The 12,933-nt window shown below is 39.2% G+C and overlaps 1 protein-coding gene across 1 annotated transcript in view; it reads right to left on the bottom strand.

Moving 5' to 3' along the window:
- The window catches only part of CNTNAP2 (contactin associated protein 2), a 1,138,684-nt gene that overhangs the window by 500,551 nt on the left and 625,200 nt on the right, over positions 1-12,933 (bottom strand). Inside the window, exon 10 of the mRNA XM_084507662.1 lies at positions 4,549-4,698. Within this exon, the coding sequence (XP_084363788.1) occupies positions 4,549-4,698 (150 nt within the window). The remainder of the gene's footprint in view (positions 1-4,548; positions 4,699-12,933) is intronic.

Below are 12,933 nucleotides of genomic sequence, written 5' to 3' on the forward strand. Positions count from 1 at the left end.
CTACATAGTCCACTCATCTTTGCTTGTCAGCAAAAAGGAGCACAGTGGATTGACAGATGCTTAATGCATACCTTTTTTCTCACTGAAGATTCATACCCCGCCACACACCATACAGAAAACTCTCACATTTTTAAGCCAGTGAAATTGAAGATGGAAATGAGGCACAAGATGAAACGCTCTAAGAAATAAGTCAAAATTATGTCTCTAATCAACTATTTCCTCTGGGCCCTAGGCTATTAGGTAGTTTGGTGCAAGCTTAAAATGCCTCATAACAGCTCCTTATCTCCAACAGTATAAATTAGGACTTGTTTTAACTTTGCAATTCACTTTCTCTACTCTGACTTCTTGTTTTATGCATATAATTGGAAACAAAAAAAGAAATGTCATTCTCTCAAGGTAGGAAAAGGAAATTCACTTCTTTCCCAAAACCCAACTTCAAGACAAGACAGAGAAGAAAAACGAAAACAGTGAGAAGAGTTATACAGAAGGGTAATGGGCAGTTAGCACCCAATCTACCAAATACAACAGCACACATTCACACAGTCTACAGAAATACCATATCTTTGACATAACTTCCTCTAGCTCAGACTTGAATAAAACATCATCGTTGTCTGTACCTTGTCAGGATCTTAGTAGTGCTGGGAGACAGCACAGGAGAGGCACAAAGGAATTTAAAAAAATAAAGACTGTATCCGTACTGAAAATGATTTATTCTCTAACAGAGAATTGGAGAATCCTCTTATGATTTACTGCTGTGTTTTAAAACTGTAAAAGTTTCAAACTAGTTCTGTGGAAAGAAATCACAAAAGATTCTAATGTACACATCTCCTTTATTCAAATATTAATTACTGTACATGTTGTAAAACAACATGTCAACAACAAGCATTTCTGTGCAAATAAAAGAACAAATTGAGGAATAACTGGAACATGTTTAGGAATAAATTCTGAGTGAAAGTGTGATTTCAGAGAGTGTCAGTCAGGTCTGCTTTCTCCAAAAGGTCAACACTGCTGAAAATTATAGGCCCAGTCTACTCCGTGTCCAAACCAGATACATTAATCCATTCAGTGTCTACACCATATTCAACTTCCCCTTACTCTACCGAGATGCATGTACAGAGAGAGAGAGAACTCTGATTTACAGGCTTGTTCCTGCTAAAATTTCTAATGCCAAAAAGAAATTTACAACCATCCCATATCTCTACGTCCTGTGTCTCTACATTCCCCCTATTTATTTATATTGTTATGTAGAACTTAATCATAATCAAGTTCTCATCAAAATGCTATGAATCAAATGAAGATTTTTTTCAGACATCACTGATATCTGTGATATTTCATCTGTGATATTTCTCTTATGTTAAAAGCTGTAGTTAACTTCACAGAACAGGTCTATCTAATGTTTGCCTTACTACTATGAAGCAATACCAATTTTACTTTTCTCTTTAAATTCTCCGAGGTATAGTTGCAACAATATTGCAGTGCGTTGCTGAAATGCAACCATTAAACTTTTGTTCAGCAAAGACAACACCACTGCATATAGTATGTAATTGCTATATTGACACCAGGAGACCATGACATAAATAGAGACACTTATTTTGAAGTCAGTGTAACGGAAAATTTGGAGAACAAAGCATTTGCTGACATGTGGTATCCCTTTCAAGGATGAAATAGGAGAATTGACATCAGAAGAGCACATGCATTCAGAGAATTCTAGAAATGCTGTACAAACCCTCCAAACATATATTTAATGGACTGAGCTTTCTCAGTATTTTGTAAGATCAATAAATATAACATTGAGATGGGATGAATATCATAACATTACTGTGTTTCTTACTATGGTCAGTTAACTTTTGCATTTGTGACAAATATTTGAATTTTATTATGCAAAGTTTTAGTAGTCATAATACCCTTAACTATTATACTCAGATCAAAGAAACCTCTGGATTTCTATTCATACTGAAAATTTATAATCATCAAAGACTTTTACTTTTTTTTTTTTTTTTGCTAGCCATCTGGCAAAAGCAGTTTACAAAAACAAATATGTGAACCTCTGAATTCAAGAGGCAGTTGTCCCTTCCCTAACCACTTATGCATATTTGCAGAAAAAAAGTATTTGACAGATTGTTATCTGAACTTACCTTTAAGTTTAATGAAACTAATGAAAACCCTTTCTTTGATGAAAACTATGAAATTTTACAAAAGTTTGAAGTTCCCAACTTTTCTCACTTCTTCATCCTTTTCTTGCAAGTATTATTTATCAGTAACCATAAATTGGAATGCTAATATAGAAAAATATAAGGAGGAACACATACAATATAGAAGGAAATAGAAGAACAATACTTTAACATCATAAGATGCAGATTGTAAATACAAAGATTAAGTTGCTAATATGAATGCAGAAAACTGACTTTAAGATGCAAGTGATTTCTAATCAACAGATATTTATAGCAAAATGACAAACTTTTATATGCATATAGGAATGTTTATGGGAATATACCAAAATAAATGGGTTCCTCAGATCTAAGTCAGAAATAAAGCTTCCTCAGATTCACAGCTTGAGACAGTTAAAATGCAAAAGTGCAGTGTCACAAATGCAGATTTCTTATTTAGAAATAAAAGGGGATATGAAGGTTAGGACACTGTTATCCTTTTGATATATTTTTAGAAGAGCTTTCAGGTTATAGAAGATAATGAGGAAAACAAAACAAGACAAAACAAAAAAACACCACATAGCTTATGCAAAGGGACCACACATTTCAGTGAACAGATGTGGAAATGACACTTCAGAGAATTCAAGATTGACTTGCATATCACACTAAAACAACATCTACATGTACACTTTTTTTTAAGAAGGATGGTGGAATTATAAAGTACAGGCCAACAACTACAACTTCAAGTTGAGATTTCAGAATCCAGCTGAAATTACAACAAAGCAACCTGCAATTTGACTTAGAAAAGTATATTTAAAAAATGCGTGGAGAAACTACACAGTCTATCCCTCACAACCCAAAGAGAGAAAAGGCATTTCAAAAAAAAAAAATCTCTCTCAGTGTCTCTCCAGAAACGTAATAGTGTTCTGGGGAGTTTGCCTATCAAAATTAACAGAATAACACTGAAGGTACTATGTATGGCATTTATTTTCATTTTGTTCTGTGTATGCTTAATAACTGCATTTAATCTGAATGTTTTAGACATTTAATCTGAATGTTTTAGATGGTTCTGACAGTCACAGCACTGTGTTTTGATGACAAAATTTAAAGGCTTTAGCATGTTGCAATTGGTTATGCTAGAATTTTTATCAGAGTCCACATGCTAAAAAAGAGAGAGAGAGAGAGAGAGAGAGAGAGAGAGAGAGAGAAGAACCTATTCAGGCTATTAGTTGACTTAAGTACATTGTAAGGACATTGAAAAAGATGGATGTTGCCGCAACAGAGATGTTTACTTTTTGTGACAGATCAATTTTAAACTGGTAATATTTGTCTGAGACTGCATTTTCATCATTGCTACAGTGTTTCCTGGAAGTGTAGTATCAGTATCTGCAAGATTAGAATCTATTTTTAATTAGCTATGTTAGTTTGTAACATTATTCAAACACTAATTTCCACATGTATTTTTAATGATTCAACTGATAGGAGATAATGAAATGAGAATAACCTTGAAAGGATTTTTTCCCTTTCTACTTACAGTACTTCATATCTCAGTAACCTTTCTATTGCTTGTTAAGACTATTTATAGTACTACATTTGCATTTTGATTTAATTAGCCTTGTTTGAAAAAAAATAGTTTCAACACTGATAAATTCTACTTTCAAAACTTGTGTTCTCTGTCTAAAGGTTTAATGTACAACCTCACGTGTGGAACACTTCAAAGGTACAGCTTACAACTCTTTTTTTGATTTTAGCATTTGCGCTCACAGAGAATTCTGGTTGAACAAAGATTGCAAGTCATTTCTGAATTGGATGTTTAAAACAAACCTGGCTAGAAGTACAAATAATTATACAAGAGTTTAAAAACCCTTATCAACCTTCCTCTATAAGATAGTAGTGTATCAAATATATTCAAGCCATAATCTGAAAGAACTCGGTTTTGGTGTATGTACCATTAATGGACAGAAATACTGAGAAATGTAAGGCTTCAATTTAGGAAAGCACTCAGCTACTCGTAATCATAACAGCTCTTTAAAAAATCAGCAAACTGTTAAGACTCATTCTGAACAGTGATATTTTTTGTCTTCAGGATTCCAAATTTGAAAAGATAAGCGTATCTCTCTTCTCAGTGCCATTTAATTAGACTACTAATATTGGAAATTTTCCTTTTCAGAGAATGGTCTCTGAAATATTCAGGGGAGATCTGGGGAATAAATTCAAAGTGGATTATCTCTTGCACATATTTTTCAGGGTTCCTTTTGCAAGGACAAGGAGGTGTAAATGATTATTAAAAGTAAAATAAAGTTTAGTATTATACTTTTTTTTTTTTTTTTGGCAAGCAGCACCTAGCCATTTTAAAAGAGAATAGAACCATAAGCAGATATTTGTTGTGATATTTTTTTACCTCCAAAGAAATATTTCTCTCCAGTCTTAACTTGCAGAGGGCTGTTTGTTCGCACAGCTGAAGCTTCATCTCCATCAATGGTGAGAACAGCAAAATTTTCCTTAGCTAGGAATTGAACTTCATGCCACTGCCCATCATTGAGACCAGAGCCTATGAAGAACAGAAAACATTGGAATATTTTACTTAGTGCAATACTTATTATCTGTAAGTGGTTAGTGTGCCTCTCCCAAGCTCATAATGTAATTTCCAATGAAGCCTACTTCAGAAATGAATTCATTTTAGTGTGATAATGAGGTGCTATTTTAAAGTAACTATTACAAAAAAATTATCATTATCGTCATAAATACAAGTCTTACAACTACTGAATTGTCCATTTTGTCACATATAATTGTTTCTAAATATACATGTTATCGCTCATCTTACCCATCAAAAGGCCATATTCCATATTTTACAAATGAGGAATCTCTCTTAATTGTTTCTATGACCAGGTTTAAAAGGAAAATACATTGATTAAACCATTTAATAATAGCCAGTAACAAGCCCACACAGGGCATATTATGCTTGTGATTGCTGATTCTATCAAAAGCCAGATATTTTCAGTAAAAAGGAAAGAAAAAAGAGGAAGGGAAAAGACTCGTGTGGAAGGTGAGTTCACCAATAATGCTCTCATTGAGATGTGGCATTAGTCACAAAGTCATTACAAAAACAGTGAATGTCCACCAAAAACCTGAATCTTAGGGGAACATCATCCAGTACTGACAGCACCGATGTACATGGATATGTCCATTCACTTTTAAAAAACAACAGGACTTTAATATTTTTTCCTTGTCTTCAGCACGTGTCAGGATGCTATTTTGCCTAGCATATTAAGCTGGCATTTAAGATCAGCAAAAGAGTATTGGTTTGTTCTCATCATTATTTTGCAGGTAGGTTAGGTGATGTCAGCAAATAAGTAGCAAATACTCTAGTAAAAGCAAATTCCAAATCATAGCACCTCTTTAAAACAACATTTTTTCTCCACCTTTCAACCTTAGCAAGGTGTACTTTAGAATCATAAATTCCTAGAATACGGAATATTGGAAGGGATCTACACAGATCATCAAATCCAACTCCTAGGTCTGCACGGGACCACCCAATAATCAGACCATTTGTATGACAGCATTGTCCAAAGGCTTCTTTGAACTTTAGCAGGCTTGGTGCTGTGACCACTTCCCTGGAGAACCAAATTGCCCTCTAGTAAAGAACTTTTTTCCTAATACCCAGCCTGAACTTCCCCTGTCTCAGCTCCATGCCATCCTCTTGTGTCCTATTACTGGTCACCAGAGAGCAGTCTAGCACCTGTCCCTCTGCTCCCCATTGTGAAGAAGCTGTAGGCTGCCATGAGGTCTCCCCTCATGGGAGCCTGGCTGAACAATCCCTTCTCCTGGCTGAACAATCCAAGTGACTTCAGCTAATCTTCACCATTTTTGCAGCCCTCCTTTGGACACTGCCTTATAGTTTTAAGTCTTTTTTATACTGTGGTGCCCAAAACTGCACGGAGTATTAAAGATGAGGCCACACCAGCAGAGCAGAGTGGGACAATCACTTCCTTCCACCAGTTAGTAATGCTGTGCTTGATGCACCACAGGAAACTGTTGGTCCTTTTGGCTGCCAGGGCACACAGCTCATACTCAACTTGCTGTCAACCAAAATGCCCTTTCTGAGGGGCTGCTCTCCAGCCTGTCATCTGGTCCATACCTATATCTAGTGTTGCCCCTTCCCATGTGCAAAATCCAGCACTTGCTTTTGTTAAACTTCAGATTGTTGGCAGTTGCTCAGCTGCTTGATTTGTCAAGATTTCTCTGCAAGACATCTCTACCCCCAATGGAATCAACAGCTCCTCCCAAATCAGTATCACAGTAAAACTTACTCAATAACACATTTTAGTCCTACATCCAAGTCATTTATGAAAACTTTGCCAAAATAAACCACACTGTAATGCAATATGCTGTTTCTGAAATTAAATGGGATGTGTAATATGGTATTAATAATTATAAGACAAAATTTCAAAATATTCCAAGGAGTTTCATCTATGAACAAGGAATAATGCTCATGGCAAACAGGTATACCTAGGCATTTATTTTTTTTTCCATATGCTTCTATGTGTTTAAGATACAAGATCAAGTCCTGATACAACACAGAAGATGTCATATATTGGAATATTCTTGGAATATTTGATAGTGTAAATAAAAGTGGCATATGCCTCTTAAAAATGTATCAGTAAGAAATGTTTCTGCCAAAGCTTATTCAGGCTAGTGTAGGAAGAGATGAAAGAGCTAATATACTAAACATGAGGAAAGCTTTCTTCCTGTTTGTGAGCTGCTTTTTCCTTTGTCATTATATTTGGCAAGCAAATAAGAAACAGAAAAACACTTAATTCAAACCAACATAAAATTATTTTCTATGGACCAAACTCAGAAAATAAAAAGATACGCCATTTTATAGAGTTCCAAGAAAAAAAATTGACAGCATATTTATTCTATTAAAACTGAAGGTTATTAAATCATAGTTAGAATCCCTATTTTCCATCTTAAGATGACCTATCATTATAAAAATTAAAAAAGAAATCCATTTTAGTTTTTTATCGAATTGTTGCCCTGAACATCTTAATGCAACATTGTTAATGTAACATTGCACTTGTCGAGGTGATTGGCTCTGGGGCTGACGCGTTCTGCAGTGGAGCGGGGGATCGAGGCCACTCGAAGCAGCCGAGGGAGCCGCCAGGACCCAGCAGTCCTTATGAGGGAGGCTGACAAGGCGTAGGTGGAGCCAGCAGCGCCCCCTCCCCAGCTGTTCAAAGGCACCCCTTAGGGAGCGTGAGTGACCAGAAGCGTGGTGACCAGGACAGAGCATGGCGTGTCAGAAGGCTGTGCGCAGTTCATGCAGGCGGGGCGAGCAGGGAGGGCCCCTCTCCGCTCCTATGCAGCAGTCTTTCCCATCAGCACTTGTAACCTGATTGCGAAGAGCCTGACCACAGTATCAACCAGGCAGAAAAACATGGCCTCCTAATCTCTTGTGGCCTCTCCAGCTGCAGTCACTGATGTGGCTACTCAGACAGAGGACTCGGGGAAACACACTGCCATCCAGGTCTTGGGCTGCAGGGTGTGCCTGAGTCTTCTGTCTGTATCCAGCTGCAGCAGTGAGGGTATGCCTGTGGGAGGTGTGCCCAGGTCGAAGAGCTGCTCAGCCAGGTTGCGGAGCTTTGGGAGGAGGTGAGCAGGCTCAGGAGCATCAGGGAGTCAGAGAGGGAAATTGACTGGTGGAGGTGTACTCTGCCCTCTCTGAGACAGACTCACAAGCCTGCCACAGCACAAGTGTCTCGTGTCACGCAGAAGACAAAGTTCCCTCATCCCGCCAGGCAGCAGGAGGAGACCTAGGCCAAGAGGGGGGATGGAGGCAGGTTCCTGTTCGGGGTGGTAGGTGAGCCCTGTCTGTGCCCACCTCACCTTCCCATCTACCCTTGTATAACAGGTATGAGGGTCTAGAACACGACAGTCAGAACGATGAAGTAGACGAAAGCCCATCCCAATTAAGAGGGTACCTAAGGCAAGGCAGCCTACCCCCCGCATTGCTACATCATCTGTCAAAAAAGAAAGAAGGGTTATTGTCATGGGGGACTCCCTTTTGAAAGAGGCAGAGGGCCCAATATGCCGACCAGACCCAACCCGAAACATAGAAACATAGAAAATATAGGTCTGCTACTTGATGAGGAAGGTTTCCTCAAAGACAATGACATAGGCAAAGCAGAGATATTTAATGCCTTCTTTGCCTCTGTCTTCAACGCTAATGATGGGCTTTGGGACCCAGGGTGCCCTGAGCTGGAGGACCATGATGGTGGAAATGACAAACTCCCAACCGACCCTGAACGTGTGCGGAATTTGCTGCTCTGCCTGGATCCATACAAGTCCATGGATCCAGATGGGATTCATCCCAGGGTGATTAAAGAGCTGGTTGATGTCATCGCGGAACCTCTCTCAATTATTTTTCAATGCTCTTGGGAATCTGGAGAGGTCCCAGTAGACTGGAAGCTGCCAAATGTTGTGCCAATTTTCAAGAAGGGTAAGAAAGAAGACCCTAGCAATTACAGGCCTGTCAGTCTCACCTCAGTGCCTGGTAAAATTAAGGAGAAGATTCTTGAAGTTATTGAAGCACAACTGGGGGACAATGCTGTCATTGGTCCCAGCCAACATGCGTTCATGAGGGGTAGGTCCTGCCTAACAAATTTTATTTCCTTTTATGATAAGATCGCCTGTCTAGTTGATCAAGGGAAACGAGCTGATGTGATCGTTTTGGACTTCAGCAAGGCTTTTGACAGTTTCCCATAGGATCCTATTGGACAAAATGTCCAGCATATAACTTAATAAAAAACATCATACGATGGGTGAGCAATTGGCTGACGGTCAGGGCTCAAAGGCTTGTGGTAAATGGGGCCACATCTGGCTGGCAGATGGTCACTAGTGGGGTTCCTCAAGGCTCCATTTTAGGGCCAGTCCTCTTCAATGGTTTTAGAAATGATTTGGATGTAGGACTAGAAGGTGTTCTGAGCAAATTTGCTGATGACACCAAACTTGGAGGAGTTGTGGACTCAGATGAGGGTGGAAAGGCCTTGCAGAGAGACCTGGACAGATTGGAGAGCTGGGCAATCACCAACCGCATGAAGTTTAACAAAAGCAAGTGCTGGGTCCTGCACCTGGGATAGGGCAACCCTGGCTATACGTACAGACTGGGTGACACGATGCTGGAGAGCAGCCCCACAGAGAGAGATGTGGGGGTTGTGGTTGACAGCAAGTTGAATATGAGCCAGCAGTGTGCTCTGGCAGCCAGGAGGGCCAACCGTATCCTAGGGTGCATCAAGCATGGCACTGCTAGTTGGAGGGAGGTGATTGTCCAGCTCTACTTTGCGTTGGTGCAGCCTCACCTTGAGTACTGTGTGCAGTTCTGAGCATCACAGTACAAAAAGGACATTAAACTATCGAAGAGTGTCCAGAGGAGGGTGATGAAGATGGTGAAGGGCCTAGAAGGGAAGACATATGAGGAGCGGCTGAGGGCACTGGGCCTGTTCAGCCTGGAGAAGAGGAGGCTGAGGGGAGACCTCATCACGGTCTACAACTTCCTCGCAAGGGGGAGTGGAGAGGCAGGAGACCTATTCTCTGTAAACACCAGTGATAGGACCCGAGGGAATGGTGTTAAGCTGAGGCAGGGGAAGTTTAAGCTTGACATCAGGAAGAGGTTCCTTACCGAGAGGGTGGTCACACACTGGAACAGGCTTCCACAGTGAAGTAGTCACTGCACCAAGCCTGTCTGAATTTAAAAAGCAATTGGACTGTGCACTTAGTAACATGGTCTAAACTTTTGGATAGACCTGTGTGGTGCCAGGAGTTGGACTTGATGATCCTTATGGGTCCCTTCCAACTCAGGATATTCTATGATTCTATGATTGTTGCCCTGAACTCAGTGACAATGAATAGAGACTTCCAGACAAAATTAAATCATTGCTATTAAAACACAAGGGATTGTGAGGGAAAAAAGAAAAAAAAAAAAAAAAAAAAGAAAAAAAAAAAAAAGCATCCGCGTACCTTGACCACAATTCATATTATATCAAAGGATAAGCGGATAAGCTTTGGTACCTTGACAAACTGTAACTATAGAAATTGTCACACTTCTGGTGAGTTCTTCTAAATATGCTTGTCTCCCCAAAGTACTGAAATGTCACTAGTTTTCTCCTGCTTCTGTACTGATGTTTCAGCGTTGTCTGATGTATTTACACAGAAAATATCTCTCCAAAATTGTTTGCTTTTATGGACACTTTTTTTCATGCTTTGATTTTTTTTAAGATTATTAAACAAACAGATAAAACTTCCTAGCCCATTTAAACAGAATTAGATACAAATATACATTCAACACTGGGTGCAGGTGCCCAGGCAGTGTCAGGGGGCTGCCAGGCCGCTCTGTGAGGTGAGGCCTGGATTGCCCCATGCTGGCTGCAGCTGTCCCACCACAGGACCTGGCTGAGCCCGTAAGCCACTGGTGGGCTCCTCGGTGAGAGCAGAGCTCAGCAAGGGCCAAACACTGCCTGGCAGTGAGGAAAGGAGTGTGAGAAGCAGCCCTGCGAGCAGCCAGGGCAGGAGGTGCTCCAGGTGCCCAGCGGAGCTTGCCCTGCAGCCCCTAGAGAGCCCAGGCTGGAGCAGGGGAGAGGTGTGAGGAGGAAGGGGCAGCACAGAGGAGCTGCTGGGGGTGACTGCAGCCCTGCTTCCCAGACAGCACCACGAGCTCACTAGCACCACAATAAAAAGATGAATAATGCAATGACTCAAGGAAAGAACCAGGCAGGGGGAAGGTGAACCAGCAGTGCAGATGGAAATCAAAGCATGAGGAGAGCTACAGGTTACCAGCAAAGTCTAATGCCATGCAGACAGAACTTTGTGTGCACAGCATTTATCGAAGTATACTAAGGAGACACACTGCTGCCTGTAAGCTGCCTGTTAGAGGCGTGATTGGAGAACCACTGTATTAAACTTATTAACCCCTGTAAGTTAGCATTGTTTCTGCTGGTTTCTGAAAGATCACACTGTATCTCTTTTTGCATTTTGCACTTTATTTACTTTAAAATGACAATTTAAGACTGTCTTCTTCTTAAAAGAAGACCATCCTCATGGAGCTTTACAATATGACAGTAACATTTTCAACTTTTCTGTCTCAAAGTTGGCACAAAAATTCAATTGCAATTTTGTGTTTTCTTATGATTTTTTTTTATTGATAATAATTTTCCATGGAGTTTACTGATGGATGCTAATAAAGATTGCTCATCATCTCTCAGTGAGTACTCACTGTTGTGTTTACAGAACAGCATTCCCCACTGATGTAAGTAAGAACACCATTTTTCACTGCCACGCTTTATCTGTTTTATATGCCTGTGTTTTAGAGCCAGTAGTGTCAATTTCCCTTTCTTAATGTGATAATGCTCTGTTGCAGAGACTTAGTTATTGTGATACATAGCATATGATCCCATAGAGGATAAGTTTGTATAGACACATGACCTATTTTTATTGTAATATTTTATTACATGCCTTATATGTACTACAGAATTATTTCTATTTGGACTTAAAGAAAAAAAAACCTTAACTGAGATTTTTCTGCAAACAAAGACTAAATATTCAGAACAGAATATGTCTCTATTAAAGAATTTTCTGTTGTTAAGTATGTAATGGAGAACATCCCAAATGCAAAATGATCATTTCTCATTACAGTTTAATCTCTCTTATCTGAGCTGATACATATATTTATTTGCATTCATTTCATCTTACTGTAGCTTTCTGGTATACAAATTGAGGGGAAAAAAAGAAATACATACTGCTAGCACCACAAATTCCTTGATGATTTCTGGAAAAGCTGATTTCATATGCAAATTTTAAAATGTTAATGAAATGCATTCTCCCTATCTCGGATTTCTACTTAAATGACATTATTTTAAAAGTAGGACTCTTGAGGTAAGCACTTTGATTGAACAAGAAGAAACAGATGTTTTGCTTATTACAGACATGGAGGAAGGACTGTATTAATGAATACCTAAAACTACAAGAGTTTAATACATAATGGACAATGTAGATAACATCTGGTTATCTGTGTCTCGAAGAAAACTGTAGTAGCAAAAATCTTAAATTCTTCAACAATTAATCTCGTGAGATAAAATCTTCCTGTAAAAGTTAAGGGCCCAATTAGTAGTTACAAATGAGTGCCATATTATCGTCCACTAATATAAATGGACAAAATTCTTCTGAAGTCAACAACATAACATCTGCTACATCACAACAGAACCTTGTCGTAATTTTGATATGACCAATATCTAAAATTCAGCTAAGAGATTTAATGTTTAAGAACAAGACACAGAAAGAATAGTATCATTAGCACTCCATGAAGCACTAAAGCAATGTGAGACTATGCTGCTGCACATACCTCTTTAGTTTTTACTGCTGTAGTGAATATTTGATGCTGTAATTTCTTATAAATTCTACTGGGAGATGAAACCTAGGAATAAATTCTTATAAATTCTATTCAGGAGACCTGGAGACAGCTGAACAGAACAGGATGCAGATACACAAACAAACCTCAGAGGTGCTAGAAACAAGGAGACTTTCTCGGGTATTCAGCAATAGCTGTGTGGATTTCCTGCAATCCAGAAATCCTGAAGTCTGTTCAAAGTTTCTGTGCTGATGGCAAGACCAGCTCTGTCTGAAGCAGAAAACAAAGGAAGTGATTTGACTGCAACTTCTTTCACTTTAGCCAGACATCATGTTTCATCTGAATATGGTGTTCTAGTTGCTTTCTACCTAACCCCTCACTAATACA

The sequence above is a fragment of the Aythya ferina genome (genome assembly GCF_964211825.1).
Source record: "Aythya ferina genome assembly, chromosome: 2".
NCBI lineage: Eukaryota > Metazoa > Chordata > Aves > Anseriformes > Anatidae > Aythya > Aythya ferina.